Consider the following 20,170-nt stretch of genomic DNA (forward strand, 5'->3'; position numbering starts at 1 on the left):
CAGGTGCGTCCCTCCAGTGTGTGTTTGAGGAAACCGGTCTTATGTCAGCTCGGGCTGCTGTAACAGAATGCCCCAACCTGGGAGGCTTAACCAAACACATTGATTTCTCAGTTCTGTGGGGCGGAAGTCCAAGACCAAGGTGCTGACAGTCTGGGTTCCTGGCGAGACCATCTTACCACCTTGCAGGTGGCCACTTTCTTGCTGTGTAGTCACATGGCAGAGGAAGAAAGAACTCTGGTCTCTTTTCATAAATAAAGATAGCAATCCCCTCATGAGGACCCCACCCACCTCACCTCATCTAAACCTCATGGCTTCCCAAAAACCCACCGCAGACCCCACCTCACTGGGCTTTAGGGCTCCGGCCCACGCAGCTCAGCGGACACAAACATTCAGTTCATGGCGCGGGGCTGGCACAGTCAGTGTCGTTCGTTTGTTAATTTTCATATAATTGATTGTTTAAACCAATGCCTTGAATTTTAACTGGATGTCTTCTGTGTATGGAGCATTCTCTTAGGCCCGAGGAAGGCCGTAGGCTAGGACGACCTGGCTCTCGCCCTCTGTGGCGAATGCCGTAGCGATCTCTCGGACGTCGGGCACACCGTCTGATCGCACGGCATGTTTTATGGTGGCCTTGCTGCTCGCAAGGTCACCGCTGGGTGCTCGGGACCTCAGGAGGAGCGTCCGCCTTCAAAGTGCCTTTCGTTTACTCGAGGGGGTTTAATCAGGGGACTAACGGGCGAGCTGCTGCAGGGGGTCCGAGAGCCGCTTCGTGGGGAGTGGACTTGTACCACAACAGCAGCGTTGAGGCCGAAAGAGAATGAGGCTGACTCTGTCCCCAAAAGTAAAATGCCGCGTGACCCAATGGCCAGGCCAGTTAGAAACAACGCCCAGACAGATGCAGAATCTCTCCAGCCAGCAGTTGCTAATATCACAGGGAACAGTCAGTCAAGCCCAGCACATTCTCCATTCATTCTTCGCAATGGTCTGCTGTATCCAGATCCTTCTGGATACCGTTAAAATTAATCAGACTATTTTGACATGAGCCGCGGTGTAGGCTTTAGCAGCCAGGGGGTGGTGTTTACAATGTTTGGTGACGGGAACGTGTGACCAGAGCTGTCATAGCCTGGACATCGAGACCGAACGGCCTCGAGACGCCACCGCTGGGATTCCCCATTAACAGGCCGAGTTCCGGCAACAGGCCGGCCCTCAAGGCCCGCACAGATGCCGGCCGCTGCAGAGATTAGATTAGACTGAGTAACCGTGCTTAGCACAGTGCCTGGTGTGGATCAGACTCATCTGCCCACATAGCAGGTCCTCCATGCTGCGGAGCGAACATTCCAGGCTGTGAAAAGAGCTGGTAAGAAGGAGGAAACGGCTGATGTAGAAGTGCGTGCGTGCGTGTGTGTGCGTGCATGTGTGTGCGTGTGCGTGCGTGTTTCTGTCTGCGCACACTTCAAAGGGGTTGCAGGGCGCTGCGAGCCCTGGCGAACCGCGATGCCTCTACTCGCCCAGGTCCCGGTTCCTGTGCGGAAGTGAAGCTTCGTGTCCTGCAGTTCGTGAAGGAAACAGAAGAGATCGTCTTGGCCTCTAACAGCTCTTCGCTCCCCCTCGGGGAGAGCTTCCTGGCGGCCAAGGGAATCCGGCTGACCGATGAGGAGCTCGCCCTCGCTCGGCTATCCCCGTCCCGGGAGACCTTCTCGGAGGAGTTTCTGACAGGGGGCGATTACGCCGTTCGCTTGGCAGCCCAGTCTAGTGAGTGTCACGTGCTTCTGGTCTCGGGAAGCAGGGCCCTGAATTAGTTGCTCTTCAGTCTTCGGGACTTTGCTGCCTCAGTTTCCCCCAGGCTGAGGGGGTCCTGGGAACGGAAAGGCAAAATGGTTTTGCGATACCAGTTTAAGCTGGAGCGTAGATGTGTCTCCAAGACGCTCTGACACCCGCCGGCACAGCCCCTGGGGATTGGGGGGGGGGAGGTCTCCACATTCTGCACTGCAGATGGGACCTGTTAGAATGTGAGGGGCTCCAGCCTCGAATGCTCCCACTCCCCTCATGGCCTGTATGATGCTTCCCTCCATTACCAAGGATTTAAGAATAACCCCCCAGGGGAACCTGAGAACAGGCTGCGTTTCGGGCTCCTTCTACTGCTGAGCTCATCTGAGCCTCACGGGGACGGCAGAGGCAGGACCTCCTATCTGCCTGTGACAGGGAATCGCCCTCTGAGAGCCCGCGGTACTCGACCCCGTAATAACAGCTCCACGTGGCCTGAAGCTCACCCCCAGCCGAATCCCAGACCCTGTGAGAAGGATGCTGTCACCACCATTTGTGGTTCTTTCAAATGTGGAGACCAGGGTTAAGTCACAGGGCCAAGCCCACCTAGTTAGTAACCAGCAGGGCCCAGCTGTGCCGCTGCGGTCTGGCCGCTGAGCCTCTGGCCCCTGCCCGGCTGATCTGCAGCCTCGATCTCGTGCTCACCCCAGAGCCCCTGTTCTCCCTCCGCGGCCAGCAGCCTGCTCCAGCCGGGGGCCCGTGCCCCTCCCGGTTCTCTCACGGACCCCACACCAGCTCAGCAGGAAGAAAGGACTCCCGTCCCCAAGCCTGTCCCCCAGGCCCTTGTCCAACTATCTCAGCTGATTTCATGCCTGAGGGTCTCCGGGTTTGGGTCAGAAACAGCAAAGCCCCTGACAACATCTGAGCCAAGAAAAGAGCCCCCTCTCCCGCAGGCCGTTCCTGGGTGTCCGCCACTGCCTGGGGGTGGGGGGGGTCTCACTTGCCTGTGCTCTCCTGACCCCACGGGAGGCGAGACCCTCCCCAGCGCCACCTCCGTGTCCTGCTCCCTCCCTGACCAGTCGTCTGTCTGGGGGGACAAGGCACCGTGTCTTGTTCGTCCTGTCCAGGGCCCGGCTCAGGGCCTGGTGGATCGGAGGAGCCCAGGAACTGTTGGTTAACCATCTTTCCACTCCTCCCCCTGCTCCGTCTTTCTCTTCCGGCCCCTACGCGTCCCCCATGCCCGGGCATTCCTTTTCTCTGTTCCTCAGACACTCGGCGACTTCTGCTTTGGGGGGGGGGGGGGGCGGGGGAAGACCCAGTTGTTTCACATTTTGTACACTGGACAGGATTCGATGTAATTGGAAGACGTGGGGTGGGATTACGTACGCCCTGGAGCTGTGACCACTTTGGTTAGGGCAGCGGGGGTGGGGGGAGCGCGGAGGAAGGGGACCCGGGGCCGTTGGTGCCGCAGAGGTTTATTCTCTGAAAGGCAATGACGGCGTTTTCTTCGGAAGCCGAGCTAAGGAAGTTCCTCCGCCAGCTGTGCGCGCTGACCTTGGGTCCGATGCCATGGGGGGAAGAGGAAGAGTCTCTAGAGGAGGACCAGAGTTGCCTGTTTCCCCCCGAGTTCCTCAGAGCGAGAGGGGACGTCCCTGCAGCTGCAGAGGGGAGGAAGCTCTTGGCGTGTGGACCTCCGGGGCCGGGAGAGTCTGGGGACTGAAGGCCCAGGACAAGAAGAGGTTGAGGGCCACAAGGTGTCTTTGGACAACGGAACGTGGTAGCAACGTCCTCGGATGAGGGCCGGGGAGGCACACGGCTGTGCCCGGCGAGAGCTTGGCGCTTAAGAGCTTTGGCCATAAACGTAACACTAAACCCTGGACATAAACATACCAGACGCATTTCTCAGACGAGGAAACTCACGCTCGGAGAGCTTGACGTCTTGCTCATGGTCACACGGCCAGGAGGTGCCATGCCAGGGTTTGGGCGGTAGCTTATGAGGCTGCCGAGTCCTGCTCCCTGCACCAAAGGCGTCCTGCTCTCCTCACGTGGGTCGGCTGTGGGTGGCGGTGGAGTGCGGGCGGCGGGCTCTCGCCGCTGGGAGCCGTGAAGCCCGTCTCTGAGTAGCCAGGCAGGCCCCTGGCCCCTGGGCTGCCGGAGATGCGGCCCTTCTCCGCCAGGATCCCGGGGAGGACGCTGTGGCTCTGTCCCTCACCCCGCCCCACAAGCAGCAGCAGGAGAGGACGCTGGAGGCTGGACTTGAGCAAGGGCCTGGGAGACAGTACCTGGCTACTTGGAAGGATGGCATTGGGGGCGGATCCCACCGGGGAGCGAGAGCCATGAGCCCCGGACTAGCTGGCCAGCTGTCGTGGCCACTTCCGCTCCCTCCCAGCATGCATTTCTTCTTTGCCTCACTCACCAAAGGTTTCTGGTCACCTGCTATGGGGTAGGCACTGCTCTAGGTACAACACACTCAGATCTCTGCACCGAAGGGCCTAAGAGCGAGCGTGGAAGGGACAAACCGAAGCAAAGTAAGCAGTGCGCTATCTAGTGCTGGGGCAGGCTGCGGGGAAAGGCCAGCAGGGAGGGCGGCCCAGAGCCGAGGGCGGGCTGCCATTTGGTGAGCAGGGGGCGTCCACTGATCGCTCAGCCTGCCTCGTGGGTCAAGTTTCCTCACGCTTGGGGTAGATAGGCATTCCGACTTCACGGAGCTGTTTCGAAGTCAGGAGAAAAAAGATGTTGCGGAGAACAAAGCTTCAAGGGGGATAAAGGGCCGAAGGGTAAGGGTTCGGCAGGAAGGCACGTGGGCCGTTGGTGCGCACAGGCCGACTTCTGTGTCCACGCGCATCCCCTCCCTGGCCCTGCTGTGACGCCTTGGGTGAGCCGCCCCGTCCACCCGCGCCTCAGTTTCCCCACCCATCAAATAGGATAATATTAGCTCTCAGGGGGGCTGTTGTGAGCATTCGGTTAATTAAAACAGGTGCTTGGATTGCGCCTGGCACATAGTGAATGTTTCATGTGTTATTACTGGGACCTCACGTGCGGAAGACACTCCATTGGCCTGACTGACTCCGTGTGGAAAGTTACAAGAAAAAGGACTACAGCGATCCCTTCAGACTTCGTCCCGCATGTTTATTTCTAAAGGACGATCTGGCGAGTGCCTCCCCGCTGTTCCAGGACCCTCCCCGTCCTTTTGGGAGAGAAAAGAAGGCCTCCGTCTGTGGGAGCAGGGGCGTGCCTGGCTCTGCTGGCCCACACGGCTGGGGCTTTCGCGGGTCAGGCGCTCACCCCTCTGCTCCTCCCTGCAGCCCTGGACTTCTATCGGCAACGCCCCCCGGGCTATTCCTCGCGAGCGGCCGCCCTTCTCCCGTCCGGCCCCTACGTGCCTCAGTGCGACGCGTTTGGAAACTGGGAGCCTGTGCAGTGCCACGCCAGGACTGGTGAGGGGGACAGATGCCCTCGGGGGGCCAAGGGACAGCCCTCGTTTTCATTTAGAGGAAAGAGCCCCACACCGGGGCCAAGTGAGCTGGACTCCAGGGCCCTCTGTGGCAGCCGATGGTACATCCCTTAGTTCCTCCGGCCTTCGGTTGTCTCATCTGTACCATGGAGCAGTGACCTTCTACAGGCCTGAAGGTCAAGCGGGTGTTGGCTGCGGGATCAGGATACTGAGGCCTGTGACTGTGGGTGGTGTCGGGCAGAAGGGATGGACGAAGGCCCTTCCTGGCATTGCCAAGAAGGCAGAGAAGGCAAGTCGTCTGTGGGACACCCAGGGATGAGTCCCTGAACTTCCGGCCTGTGTCTCTTTTCTAGGCCACTGCTGGTGTGTGGACAGGGAGGGAGAGTACATCTCCGCCTCGCTGACCGCCCGCTCCCCGGAGACACCCCCATGTAAGTGCACCCCTGGGAACGCTCCCGCTGGACCCTGCGGTGGGCTCAGGGCTAGGAGAGGCCAGTTCACAGGCTCAGCCAAACCACCTTCTCCCAGGGTCCCAGCCTAGAGGACCTTCGCCGACCTCGGCCCTCCCGAATTTGTGCTCCCAGGTTCCCAGGTGTAGAGGGGCAGCTGAGAGGAGACCCAGGCTTCCCTCCCCGCCCCCCACGAACCCTCCTTCCGGGCAGTCCATCCGCTTCTGCGGTTTCTACAGCTGCCTCCCATCCGCCCCACAGCCCTATGCCTTCACCTGTCTCGAAGATGCTGCATCCCACACGGGTCTTTGTCCCGGAGCCTCGGCCTGCCCCTGCTCTGAGGTTCCAGTTCTGTCCACAGCTCTCGCACTCTGGCCAGCCTGGGCGCCCCGCCCTCGCTGGAGCCCGCACAGTCCGTGAAGAGACCCTCTCTCCCCCCTGCAGGCCCCACCGCCTGTGAGCTGTCCCGAGCCACCGGGCTGATTTCCAGCTGGAAACAAGCTGGGGTCCGAGAAAACCCGTCTCCAAAAGACCTGTTCACCCCAACCTGCCTGGAGGTAGGGCCAGGAGGGCCCTGGGGGCCCGGGGAGGGAAGCCAGAGCTCTGCCCCAGGTTGCGGATGGTCTTTCTAATTTTCAGTAAACCGGTTTTTGCGAAGAACTCAACGGAAGTTCTAGGCCTGGGTAACTGTCTCAGTCCTGACAGACCCTGGCTGTGCGACCTCGGGCAATGTAATTACCTTCTTTGTGCTATAGTTATTTTTTGTTTTTTGTTTTGTTGTTGTTGTTGTTTAATCGTAAGATCGGGCCACAGTTTTATCCCACGTAGTGCTAGGATTGTTTGGAGAACCCAAGGGATTGTATTTCGTGAAAACTCCTTGAACACCATCTGCACATATCAAATTGCCGCCATGCTTTTCCCGAAGTCGCCACGGCAGAGTGGCAATGCCTGTCACGTCTCAGTTTCTCATTATAAATGGCAGACCCCATGATCGCGCCGGCTCCCTGGGTGATGGGCATAACTGAGTGCAGCGGCTGACTTGAGCAATAAAAGCTCCTGGAGAAAGGATTCATGCTAGAACCTTAACCACTCCGGGCCACAGAATGGCAGCCCCTGTACCTCGGTTTGGGCTCCCTGACGTGGGGAAGGTAGGAGCAGTCTGCCTGTCCCGCTCAGGCCCCAGGGGCTTTGGGCAGATCGGACGAAATCCCTCCAATGGGACAACTGTGGTCCCTGCCTCATAGGACTGTTATAATCATCAGTTCAAATAATACATGGGAAAGGTCTGGACGGGATAGCGCCTCCCCCAGGCCGCCTCCCTCCCTGTGGAGACGCCATCACCGGCAGTTTTGGAAGGGACATTCTTGACATCTGCCCACTGGCCTGTGGGCCGCAAAAGCATTATCTTCCCTGGGGTGACATTGACCTCGGCTTTGTCTCAGACAGGAGAGTTTGCCAGGCTGCAGGTGTCGGAGGCTGGCTTCTGGTGTGTGGACCCGGCCTCCGGAGACGGCGCCCCGCCTGGCGCTAACAGCAGCGCCCAGTGTGAGTGCCCACCCCTCCCCCGCCCTCCCCCATGAGCACTGGCTGTCGAGTCGTAAAAGGTGGCTCGATGTCCCAGCTCTGCAGTTTCCAGAGCTACGGACAGACGCCGCTAACCTCACTGTGCCTCAGTTTCCTTGTCTCTGCCATCGGAGCAGCATCCCCCGACCTCAGTGGGTTTGTGGGAGGAACACACGTGGCCGGGGGCGGGGCCGTGCTCGGTCCCCGAGAGACGAAAACCAGAACTGGTCCCTGACAAGCCGCTTTCGTGGGCTGAGCGCATGTAGAGCGCCGACGCCACCCCGGGGCCCCACCTGGTCCCTCGGCGTCCCGGCTGGGCCTGCAACCTGGTTCCCATGGTGAAGCCAAGGCGCAGGAATGTGCCGACCCCCCTCGTTTGCCTTAACGCCGTCCGCGCTCCCCATGGTCCCGAGGGGCAGGCCCGCGCTCCTCGGCACGCCGCGAGGGCCCCTGCGCGTCTGGCTGCTGCGCCCCTTGTCTCCCCGTCTCTCGCCATCCAGCATCTGGGCGTAGTTAACTCCGGTCAGACTTTTCATAGCTGAGTCAGCGCCTTCCCCTGGGCCCCGAGACTGCCCCGAGTATCTCCTGTTGTTCTCACGACTCTGAACTGTGACTGCTCGCTTACTTATTGAATCTTCTAAGACTCTAAGCATCTTGGGGGCAGGCAGTGTGTGTGTGAGGGGGGGAAGTGTGGGGTGCTGAGCTGAGCGAGCCCCAGACTTTGCCCTGTGCTAGTTCAACGCCCCAGAGGGAGGCAGTGCAGACCCTGGATGGCCACGCAGGAGGGCAGCAGTGGGAGGCGGCATGCGGCGGCAAGGACTGGCAGCTGTGCAGGTGAAGAGCCCACCTGGCTTGTCTTTGTGTCAAGGCCCGGGCCTCTGCGAAGCCCTCCGGAGCGGCGTTTCCTCCCCGAGAGCCAGCCTAGGCTACGCCCCGGCCTGCAGGGCAGAGGACGGAGGCTTCTCCCCAGTGCAGTGTGACCCGGCCGGGGGCAGCTGCTGGTGTGTCTTGAGCAGCGGAGAGGAGGTGCCGGGCACCCGCGTGGCCGGGAGCCGGCCGGCCTGTGAGCGTAAGCTGTGGCACCCCGCGGGGGCTCCCTGGGCTGAGGTGGGGTGGAGTAGGGGGCGCTGCTCATCTCTCCCCTCTCCCAGGCTGGGGGACCCCAAAGACATCACGCCGGTGGGAGCGGGAGGGGAGACGGGGGATGTGGGTGCGGGCGGTTCCCACGAGGCTGAAATTCGCGTCTGCCCCTTCAAAGCCTCGCCCTGGAGCCGAGGTCAAGGTGAGCTTGTGCGGGGATCCCCAGAGCCATCGCCCCTGGGAGCTCCGGTGCTGGCGACTGAGGGCTCAGGTCTTGGTCTCCCACCCTTGATGGGGGCGGAGGGGCCTGAGGGCAGGATCGCAGGATCCCACGGTAGTAGCTCATGCGTGAAGAGATTTACCTGTTAAAAGGTGCTTTTCACATCCCTTGTCCCATGTGGGTAAATAGAACAGTCCTATCTCCTCAGTTTACAAAGGGAAAAACTAAGGCTCAGAGGTTCATTAGCATGTCCCAGGCCGCACAACTAGCGGTCGGAGAGTCCAGCATTAACGTGAGCCCCCAAATTCCCTTCCTTCTGACCTACTGCAGCGTGTGCTGGAGGAAGCTCAAGTGGGGGGGGGCAGACAGACTCGAAGTTCAGCTCTGCCACTCCCTCGCTGGGTGACATTGGGCTGGTCCCCTAACCTCTCTGTACCTTAGCGGCCCACTCTGTGAAACAGGCATGCAGAGTCATAGCTATTTCTCCACTCATTGTCAAGACGAACTCAGTCTCTGTGAATTGCATGTCTTGGTGGCACAGCCTCTGCAGGCTGTAGGGCAGAAGAGTTTACCTCCCTACGGCCTGTGCCCCAATGCCCTCACCTGTGGAGTAAAGGTTCTCATCCCACGACAGTTGCTCGGGCACCCATATCCTAAAACTTCCAGCGTGGGCAATACTGTACACTCCCTCTGCTGTCATTAATAATAATGACGGCCAACATTTATCGAGCATTTATTATGTTTCGGTAACTCTTCCAAGTTCTTTGCGTGCCTTAATTTATGTCGATTCCCTCCATCCTTCAGGGGTAGGCTTGACTGCTGTCCTCGCCCTTTTATGGGCGAGGAAACGGAGTCACAGAGAAGTCAATTAACTTGTTCTAGGGAGCTCAACTGGTAAATAACTGAGCCGGGATTCGAAGGCTGGCAGGCCAGCCCCAGAGCCCAGAAGCTGACTCGACCTGAGCCCCCTCCACGAGCACATGGCATTCTGGAAGGGCCACCTCTGTCAGCCCACTGCAAATCCCAGTGCAGAATCTGGCCCAGAGGCCATCGATCTTATTAGACAGAAGCAGAGCCTGTACCGTGGAGATCAAAATGAGTCATTCTCCACTTCTGAGGCCCCCGAGTACTCCTGGATCACATGCGGATCGCAAATCTTAAAGCCAGATGTCAACGGGCAGCAGGGCTGTGCCCAAGAGTCAGATGATTAACTAAGTCTCCAGCCAGGCGCGAAACTGTCATCCTGAGTGTGCGCACGCTTAATGCACTCATCCACCCACTCGTACGACCCACACTCACAGAGCTCGTGTCGCGGATCGGCACTGTGCTTTGGGGGCACCAGTGTGCAGGGGATCAGACTCGCGAATAATTGATAACCTGGAGGGCTAACGCCAGGTGACCAGCAAGCTTAGAGGAAGGAGAGCCAAGAAGCCGCAGGAGAAGCATGGGAAGTATCAGAGAGCTCGAGGCGTCGAGCTGATAATCAAGGGCCAGAAAAGGAATCTTCTAGGCAGATGAGCAGGCGGGAGGGAAGGGCGTGGGGCACGTGGCCACGCCCGCAGGGAAAGGGGCCTCGGGGAGCCGAGAGCGGAGAGCGGAGAGGAGGGGCGGGTTGGCAGGCACGGGTGGGAATCCAGAGTCGATGTCTAGCTTGGCCACGATCTCTTTGCTGGCCGTGGGGACTGGATTGGACGTGGGAGCAGAAAGGCAAGGGATGAGGCCCAAACTGGGGGGGCCCAGTGAGGCAGCTTCGGTAGCAGTTCAAGGGAAAGATGACCAACGTCTAAACGAAGGAAGTGCAGCGGGAAGGACAGGACCTTGAGAAGGCGCGCGGCGCAGGCTTTGCTGGCAGAGGAGCTGGGGCCGCCCGGGATGTTTCTGGCGTGAGACCCCTGGGTGGCCCGAGAGGCCTCACGCTGAGCTGGGGTGCCGGCGGGAGCTGGCCTGGGCAGCAGACGAGGCGTGATGACACGTTGGCCTGGAGATGGAGAAGACCACGGGGAGCTGGATTTAGAGATGGGAAGACGCTCCAGAGGTCGGAGCCGGAGATGAGGATAGGGGAGTGAGTCAGTCGTCCAGGCTCCGTGTCTGTTAAGACCGGGAGAGGATGGGCTCGCGGAGCGGGGGTGAGGAGGAGCAGGCCAAGGCCAGGGCCCCCGGGAGCCCCCGGGCATCCGCGGGAAGGGGAAGGGAGGGGAGGGGAGGGGAGGAGGACGGTGCCTGAGGGGAGGGGGCAGCACGCGGTGGCCCCCCCGTGCTGGGCAGATGCCACCGCGCCCCCCTCTTCCCTCTCCTAGGCCCGCGGTGCCCGCTGCCGTTCGACGCGTCGGCCGCGGCCGGCGGAGCCGTCCTGTGCGAGCCGGCCTCGGGCCCGGGCGGGGCCGCCGCCCAGCAGTGCCGGCTGCGGTGCCGTCGGGGCTACCGGAGTGCCTTCCCGCCGGGGCCGCTGCTGTGCAGCCTCGAGAGTGGACGCTGGGCGTCGCCGCCGCCTCAGCCCCGGGCCTGCCAGCGTGAGTGGCCTCGGGGGTGTCTGCGGGGCACCCCACTCCCTCCCGTTTTCCACACCCAAAAGTACAGCTTTTCCACGCGGGTCAGGGGGGCTGCCGAGAGCAGCAGAGGGTGCTAAGTGATTTCGGAGACGAGCCATCACGCCAGGAAGCATTTCCACTCGGCCATGCGGATGGCGGAGCTTGTGCGCTCCAGGCTAAACGAGGGGGCGTTGTTTCCACAGAGGAAAAACCAAACAAAGACAAGAGCCCCGCAGGCCCGTCACGGGCGCCCGCTGACCTCTGACGCTTCCCGCAGGCTTCCAGCTGTGGCAGACCCTCCAGGCCCGAGCACAGATCCAGCTCCGGCCGGGTGGGCCGTGCGGCGCGGACGACCAGGGCTTGCTGCTGGCCTTCCAGGGCTTCGTGCTGGACGCGCTCACAGCCCGTGGCTTCTGCCAGATCCAGGTGTGTGCCCAGCCTTCCCCACGGCGGGGGCCTGGGCCATGCTCGGGGCCACCGTGTCAGAGAACCTAGGGCTCAAATGAGCCTACAGCTCGACCTTCAGTCATCTTACTGGTGGGCAAACTGAGGCCCAGGATGAGAAAGTAATTCGGCCAAGGCCAATCACAGGGCGGCAGAGGCGGGATCAGGACCTATCTCCTCCCTGGCCATTCCGGCCACGTAAAGATGTCACGTCAAACGTGTCCCGAGTGTTTATCACGTACCAGGCACTATGCCCCCCTTGGCACGGATTAGCTCACACAATCTGCACAGGGACCCTATTAGTGCCACTTTTTAGATGAGGGGAGGGAAGACTGGAGGATTAAAATAATTGGCCAGAGTCGCACAGCTGGGAAATGGCAGAGCCAGGCTGACTGCCCTGAGGACAGACCTGCGGTCCCAATGGGGCACCGTGAGCCTGGGAGCGGGGGGCAGGACATCTGGGGGGCCATGAAGGGCTCCCTGAGCGGGTGAGCCAGGCGTGTTTCTTAGTGATCCCGCCCAGAGGCATTATGGGTCTTCTGCAAAAAAAAAAAAAAAAAAAAAAAAGGTAAACGCCACCTGGAAAGAAGAAGAACCATAAATAATGATCGCCAGAGCTTTTAGCTGCGTGATCGGCAAGGGCGATCTGAAGTCGCGAGAATTCACAGGGAGAGTCCTTACAAGTCACCCAGTCACTAGGTCCTTGTCCCCTGCTCACAGCTAACTTGTCAGAGCAACTCATTTTTAGCACCTCGTCCTAAAGCTTTCGTAGAACTTGTATTTTTATAAAACCAAATACTGAGAGTGTTGATTCTAAAACAACATTGTTTCCTTTTGTCCAAAGACATGCACATAACGACAATGTCAGCAACATCTAGTAATTCATTATCGAGCCCCAGCTGCGTCCCTGGCACCAAGTGAGAAGCTGTAGGTTCCTTAGCTCTAAGCATGTCGGCGTCTGCTCTGTGGGCGTCCTTAGCCCTCAATTTGTAATTGAATTAACTACCAACCCTAGAGGGTGAGCTGTTCAAGATTCCGCATAGCTCAGTAAGTCCAGATCCATCTGGACTCTGTCATTACGCCAAGCCGGCTCTGGTGTCGTCTTGCATGGACTCACCAGAGCTGGCCCCCTGCTCTGTGTTCCTGACCGCGAGGTGTCTGTCTCCCCAGGTGAAGACATTCGGGGCCCCCGTTTCCATCTCTGTCTGCGACGACTCCGCGGTGCGGGTGGAATGTCTGGACCAGGAGCGTTTGGGGGTGAACGTCACCTGGAAGCTGCAGCTCGGGGACATCCCGCCGGCCTCTCTTCCTGAGCTGCGTGACGTCGGTACGTTTCCTTTCACGGCCACCTTGAAGAAGCCATGCAGACGCTCTGGGTCCCGGTTTCCTCATCTGTCAGGTGGAGCTAGCGAAGCCATAACGTCGTCCCGGGAGCGTCTAGGGAGAGTAGTAGGTACCTGGCTTGTGTAGGGGCTGAGTGTTAAAGAGTATGTAAAAGCCAAGAGAATAGCTTACGAGACTTAAGAATCAGCTGATTGTGTTTTTGTAAACATTTTCTAATTCTTCCCTTGATTTTCTGGGCACAGAGAGGGGACATTGGTGTGAAGGAAGGGTGGGCGGGGTGGGTGAAGGAGTCTCTATTGCTTTATAATTTACACCCTGCCCGCCTCCAATTACAAAACTTCTCAGCCACTCACACTATTGAAACCCATGACTGCACTGTCCAAAATGAGCAGTTACGGTATGGATGATTCGAGGATCCAGGAGAAGCAGGGTGGATTTTACCATAACCCGAGGGTCAGGACCGGCTGGAGCTTGACCTCTCTCTGTTCCATGTCGGGAACCTTCTGGAAAACATGGCCGGGGCGTAGCCAGGAGGGAGGCTGCATCTCCGCCATTCCATAGTCCTTGTGGCAATAACCACGCCCCCTACAGAAGCATCAGTTAGGGGTCCCCTTTGTTTCCCTGAGGAAGGCCCGGATAATGCGGGTGTGTTTAGAGCTGTGAAGAATGAAATGTGCATTCCTGGCATCCACGGTGACGGCCGTGGCTTCCTGCCTCGGGCCGGCCGTGCAGGACCGTGGTGTAGCCCACACGCTCCTTGGGTGCCGGGATGCGTCTCAGCTCCAGACGAGGGGCTCCCGTGCTTCCTTCCCAGGAAACGCAGCGCGACAGCCGGAGGCCTCTGTGTTTCGCTGAGCGCCGGGGCGGAAGGCCGCGCGCCTCCCGGAGCTCTGTCTTCTCTTTGAGGGGCCTCGTCACACAGTCTCTCATGATCCTCACCAACTGCAAGAGAAGCACTTCCGTTTTACGGATGGGGTCGCTGAGGCTCAGAGAGGGTGGCCCGCCAGAGCTTGAGACAGCTGCGTATCTCGATAGCGCACCTGAGATGGGGGACCGAACCCACGATACCCTGTACCCGTGGGGATCACACCGATGCCACCGAAGGGACAGGAGCCGGGGACCTGGGGTGGGGTGGAGTCCTAGTTGTGCTTCCGACTCCCGTGTGACCTTGGGCCAACCAGTCCCCTGCTCTGGGCCTCAGCTGCTCCCTTTGTACAACGAAACACCAAGCAATCAATGCCTGTGTCTCCTCGCGGCGTGGACGTCCAGGTGGCTTGGCCCCTGGGAGCTCCCTTGCCCTTGCGGAGAGCAGTGAGGTGACACTCCTGCCTCGTCCCGTGTCTTGCAGAGGACGCCTTAGTGGGCAAGGGTCCCGTGGGGCGCTTCGCAGATCTGGTCCAGAGTGGGGCGTTCCAGCTGCATCTGGAGAACAAGACGTTCCCAGCGGACACCTCCATCTACTTCCTCCAAGGGGACAGCTTTGGCACCTCTCCCAGGGCATGGTTTGGGTGCTTGGAAGGATTCCACCCGGTCTCAGCCACCAGCGACGCCCGTCGGGAACCCCTGGGGTGCGGTAGGTCTGCCCTGTCTCAGGGCTGCTGTTACCTAGCCATGTGAGGCCGCGGGACAGACCGGAGGATCGCTGACAGATTCCGACACCCAGAACGGAGACTCACTCATTTATTCATTCCCCAAAAGCTTTCCAGTCACCCACTAGGCCTGGGCAGAGGGCCATCACTCATCTCATCCCTGAAACTGGAGGTGCAGATGACATGTCGGAAGGACGAAGTGACCCCGCCCCTACAGGCGCTGACAAGCGTGGGCCCTGGGGCCTGGGCCGTGCCGTCTTTGCAGAAAAGGCCGATGTCCTCCCTGAGGGCTCGGTGGCCCTGCTTAGTCTGTCACGGCAGCGTGTTACTCACCACTGCTGCCAGGGGGCCATGGATCAGCCCAGGACCTCCTGCTCAGGGGACGTGACCTTGGTGGGCTTGACTGGGATGCCCTTGGCCCCGCACGGGGGCCACCCTCCCTAGAATGTGGCTGCCGCCTCCTCGCATGGAAGCTGCGTGAACTTCCTGTTGCCACCACAGATCGCCACAAGCCGAGTGGCTTAAAAGTTTATGGTTCTGCAGGTCTGAACTCTGACATGGGTCTCACTGGGCTGAAATCAAGGTGTCGGCTGGGCCACACTCTGACCAGAGGCCCCAGGCAGGAATCTGTCTCCTTGACTCTTGTAGCTTCTAGACGTTGCCTGTCTTTCTTGGCTTGTGGCTTCCTTCCTTGATCTTCAAAGCCAGCAGTGACCATTACTCTGCAGTCACAGCAACCTTGGACTTGTCACTTCCAAGGCCCCTTGTGATTGAACTCAGCTGCATAACCCAGGGCGCTATTTCTTCCTTCTTTCCTTTCTCCCTCCCTCCCTCCTTCCCTTCCTTCCTCCCTTCCTCCCTTCCTTCCTTCTTTCCTTCCTTTCTTCCATGGATATATCCATCCATCCATCCATCCATCTATCTATCCATCCATCCATCCGAGATTTCAAAATATAATTATATTGCAAACACCATAATATATACTCAGGAAAGCAAAAGTCATAGCTGCACTTTCAAGGAACTCACCATCTAGTCGTGGAGAGGCAACTGAAGAGAGCTGAAATATCCCATAGAGAAGCTTTTCTCACCTCAGCTGGGGAGACAGGGAGGTCCTACTGGGGAGGAGAAGGCTGGCATGGAGTCCCGAAAGGTGAATTAAAGTCGCTGCTCAGACAGGAGCCCACGAGAAGCGTGTGTGTGTGTGTGTGTGCACGCGCGCACACATGTGCCTGTGTTGAGAGAATGCCAAAGTGGTGAAGAACGTTCCAGAAATGTAGATTACTGCAGAAGCAGGGGGCAATGAAGTGCCGTGTCTTTATGGGGACAGTGCACATGGCTTATATGGCTGGAGGATGGGGTGTGGGGGGGACGTGGTGGGGCGCAGGGCCAGAGAGACAAGCAGGGGCCAGAGTGGGGGAGGCCTTGGGGAAGGGGGCGGGGCTTGAACGGGTTGAGGGGGTAAAGTGCCATGTAAACATTTTAAGGTGGGGAGTGGCAGGCTAAGGGGGCGAAGGACCTTATGCTTCCTCGTAGCTATCTGTCTGCGGCAGAAACATGGCTGTCATTGTTGGGGGGACACGCGGGCATGCCCCCGAAGCTTCGTGAAACTCGCAAACTCAGGCCAAGCCGTCTCATCTTACGTAAGAGGGAACCGAGGCCAACGGGGTTTCCCAGAGATTTTCATGGAGGGAGTTAATCGAAGGATGAACGTCCAGTTGTCGGCGTGGGCTCGACGGTCTCTGAGAGGACCCGCCTGTCGAGGGAAGGGTGGCTGTAATTCAGCCACGACCTCATGCTGACCTACACGATGGTTCCTTACGGTGGGAAAGACGCTCGATGTCGGTGATGGTGAGGGACAGAATGAGCGTCCTTGAGCACGGTCCCGAGGCCCAAACCACGAAGCCACAAGTGGGCTCCAGCTCTCTCCTTTCTATCCCTCCCCTGCGGCTCAGGCGTGGGGCAAGGCAGCCCGGCCTGGCTGACAAGGTTTTGTTTTCCTCTAGCAATACTTTGGAGGCCCCTTGAAAAAACAGTCGCTGTGCCAGGGTTAAAATACTCAAGCTGATCAACAACCTGACTCATAGGAGTAATGAAACCCCGCTCTCCGAGGGAGGATATTAATGGCTCAGGGCAGACCGGAAAACACACCGCTTAGTTTCCAGGATGTGTCTTGTGTTTCTGTTTTACTCAGAAATGCCAAGCGTGCCCGCCTGCTAGAGACGGGAGTTGTGAAGTCAGCCCCGGCTCCGTCCCAGCCTGCCTCACACGTCCGTACTCACCACTTGGTCAAAAGAACGTGCCTCAGTGGTGTGTAGAGACAGGGCGTTGGTTTGGTGAGAACGAGGCTCAGATCCCACCGCTATCAGCTGGGTCCACCTTGACCTTGAACATCCATTTTCTACAGTCTAGAATGAGCTAAAACCTTTCTGTTTGGGCCACAAGATAACACGTCGGAACACCTGGCACTGTGCTCGGCAAATCTTATAATTTTTCGTCCCTGCTGCCCTTTGCAGAAAAGCGTGCTCGGGAGTCTTGCGTGAATGTCCTGGGCCCAGCGCCTCCTCTGGGAAGTGGGGGCATGCGAGGTCACGTGCAAGAGGCTCACGGCGAGGGGCCAGCACACAATGCCCATCCTCGCCAGGCGATAGCGCGCTTCTGAAAGTTATTTGGCAAACGCTTGGGAACACAGCTCTGAACTAAGAAGGAAACCATAGACCACCCTGTCCCCAACCCCCTTCTCTGAGCCGTCGGAATCGGTGTGGCCAAGTTCATGTCCTCTCCGTTCGAGCAGGGCTTCTTGGGCTCCAACTTGGACGTTTTATGAGATACACGTCTCTCCAGCTCGGGATTCTGGCTTCCCAGTGCGTGCCGTCTTAGGGGAGGCCAATGACGTGGGGTTGGGAGTGGTGGCCCAGAGCGCTGGGAAGCACTGTGCTCTGGCAGACGGACAGGCTGACGGGAGGGAGAGCGTGGCCAGCAGGGCACCCAGGGGGCCAGGCACAGCTCGTGGCGTTTCCGAGGGAATCAGAGACCCGTCAGCCCAACCCCGGGGGCCGCCGCGCATTCTGTAGCCCGGCGCCTCCCTCACCTCACGTAGCCCCATGACTGACCGACCGACGGGGAGGCCCCATGAGTCAAGCCAGACGGTGTCGGGCTGTTGAAGTCGCAGCACAGAGGGGCACCCCGTTTGGGCAGAGTGGGTGCTGCACGGAGGGACACCCTCGGGCGTGAAAATAGTTGCCGTGCGTGGAGCCCACATGCGAGTTCGGCCCCATGACATGTGCTCCGTGTATCATGTCTACGCTCCGACGAATTAGCGTTTATCCCTCTGCGACAGAGGGAAAAAACGGAGCCTCAGAGAAGTCGGAAGTCACTTAGGTACAGTGGGGAGAGGGGTGTGACCCGATCTGCCCGTCCCCCTCAAGTGTGTGCCTCCCACTGGGCTCCGGCACGGCCCTAACTTTTAGGATGCGTTCCCATGGCGACCCAGGATGAGCCCTCGTCTTTCTAGATGATCTTTGCCTTCACCTCCTGCTGGTCTTCCTTCTGTCTGCCAAGCTCTAGCTCAGCAGTTCTGTCTGTCTTGTTTCTTCCGGTCCCTCGAGTAATCCAAACGCATTCCTACCTTGGGATTGTCACACTTGCTATTGCCTCTGCCAGGAATTCTCTTCTCCTAGGTCTTTGCCTGGGGCAATTCTCATCATTCGGGTCTCAAGCATCTCCTTTTAGAAGCGTCTTCCTCACTAGAGTGAGCTCCTCTCCTGCTCCCTTGTACCCGTCTCTGACATTCTCGTCTGGAACCCTCTCCTCCCACGCGCCCTCTCCTCCGGGACAGCGGGAACTTCAGGGCGGGAATGTCATCCACTGTCCTCACGGCTTAGTCTCGGTTCTTAGAACCGGACACGCAGCAGAGCCTCGATGTGCATTCGTTAAATAAATGAGCTCTTGTGCCCATTGTGGGATTTCACGTGCCCTGCGTGCTGCGAGGTTGTAACTAAAGCGAGTGTCTCGCCTTTAACATTGTTTCTCTGTTTTTCTTTTCTAGTTAAGTGTCCTGAAGGGAGCTATTTTCAGGATGAGCAATGCATTCCCTGTCCTGTTGGATTCTACCAAGAACGGGCAGGGAGCTTGAGTTGTGTCCCATGTCCTGTGGGCAGAACCACCATCTCTGCTGGAGCCTTCAGCCAGACTCACTGTAAGTTCTGCAGGGTCCTGCTCTGAAATAGAAACCCTGCAATGCAATGGGGCCACAGCAGGGGGCCTCAGCCTCGGCACTACTGAAACTTTGGGACGGAGAATTCTTCCCTGGGGGGAGCTGTTCCAAGTACGGCAGAATGTTTTTTTTAGCAGCATCACTGGCCCTGACTTGTTAGATGCCAGCAGCAACTCACCACCATCACTACTGACTAGTGACAATTACACGTGTCTCCAGACACGGCCGGGAGCCTCTTGGATGGGGGACAAAATTGCCCAGTGTTGAGAACCATTGGGTCCACGGCACGACAACCCGAGGGGCCACTGTGTTTGACTCCCTGCACCCTGCCAGGCTGCAGGCCAGGCCTTTTCTCACGTGGTCTCATTTAATCCTCCCGATTCTCCTTCTAGGTGAGTGTTGTAAGCCGCACTTGTACAGATAAGAGGGTCGAGGCTCAGAGGAGCGATGTAGCCGAAGTCACTCAGCTAGTGGGTGACATAGCCGGCCTTTGATCTCGGCATCGGCTGACTCTGAAACTTCTGACTTTTGTAGGTTGTGACCTTATCAGATTGAGAAGTGGAAGGTGTTTTCCACCTACAGTCATTACCACCCTGCGCCTCATGTTCCCTTTGTCAGGACTGTGTGTACGTGCGGCCTTCCCATATGTCACGTGATTTCGCTTGGCCTGCTCACTTGATAGTCGCCTGGGTATCGTCGGGTTTTCCTAGCAAGAACCCATAACTTGCCTTGTGTATCTTTTCATGTTAGTCCGAAATTGTGTCAGCAAGAGGCAAACCGTCATTGCTTAAAATCCGAATACTGTCTAGAGTTTTAAACTGATGAAGCGATCAAGTCGCCTTCTCTGATACAGCCAGTTTCCGTGGTCCGTGGAGCAGTGGGCATAGGCGGTAATTCTAAGAAAGTGAACGCGAGAGGCACTTTGTGGGACAGGAGTCTGGCCTTCCTCCCGGAGAAGGCGCACTTCACCGGGGACTCGGGGTGTCCCTGACCTCCGGGCATCACCCTCCGTTTGTACCCTGACTCCGGTCGCTGTGGTCTGAGCTGACCTGAAGTGCTGTCGCACTTGTCAGGGGAACGTTTTCTTTAAAGATGACCGATGCGATTTGTATCCCTGTTCATGGAAAGGGGGAGCTACAGGGTTGGCAGGGAACAGGGGGGGGGCTGCGGCTCGTCGCAAACCAGATCCATTTCCACCCCCGATCTCCCTTCTCCTGGCGCTGTGACCTAGGCCGAGTCGCCTTTCTTCTCTGAATGTCAACTTCCTCGTTCATTAAATGAGGCCGGTGATACCTCACTCATGGGGTGGTGATAAAGCTAGTCTCAGTTCAGGCTGCTTTACACAAATTAGCCTGGACACCGTCCTTCTGTCGGGGCGGGCACGCGAGTGAGTTCTAAGCTAGAGGGTGTCTGGCTCAGCGCGTGACTTGGGTGTCTGATCAAAGACTGGGAGCCCAGGGGTCTGGAGGGGAGGGGATCCTGGAGGCCTGTCGGGAGTCATCGTGTCCATCTCTTGGTTCCA

At 58.5% G+C, this 20,170-nt stretch overlaps 1 protein-coding gene across 1 annotated transcript in view; it reads left to right on the forward strand.

Moving 5' to 3' along the window:
- TG (thyroglobulin) overlaps positions 1-20,170 on the forward strand; it is a 180,582-nt gene that overhangs the window by 14,389 nt on the left and 146,023 nt on the right. The window contains exons 11-21 of the mRNA XM_016145636.2: positions 1,513-1,752; positions 5,070-5,201; positions 5,572-5,649; positions 6,112-6,224; positions 7,110-7,212; positions 8,099-8,299; positions 10,828-11,040; positions 11,336-11,484; positions 12,673-12,829; positions 14,195-14,419; positions 18,481-18,630. Of these exons, the coding sequence (XP_016001122.2) occupies positions 1,513-1,752; positions 5,070-5,201; positions 5,572-5,649; positions 6,112-6,224; positions 7,110-7,212; positions 8,099-8,299; positions 10,828-11,040; positions 11,336-11,484; positions 12,673-12,829; positions 14,195-14,419; positions 18,481-18,630 (1,761 nt within the window). The remainder of the gene's footprint in view (positions 1-1,512; positions 1,753-5,069; positions 5,202-5,571; positions 5,650-6,111; positions 6,225-7,109; positions 7,213-8,098; positions 8,300-10,827; positions 11,041-11,335; positions 11,485-12,672; positions 12,830-14,194; positions 14,420-18,480; positions 18,631-20,170) is intronic.

This window comes from Rousettus aegyptiacus, unplaced genomic scaffold (assembly GCF_014176215.1).
Source record: "Rousettus aegyptiacus isolate mRouAeg1 unplaced genomic scaffold, mRouAeg1.p scaffold_m13_p_15, whole genome shotgun sequence".
Classification (NCBI taxonomy): domain Eukaryota; kingdom Metazoa; phylum Chordata; class Mammalia; order Chiroptera; family Pteropodidae; genus Rousettus; species Rousettus aegyptiacus.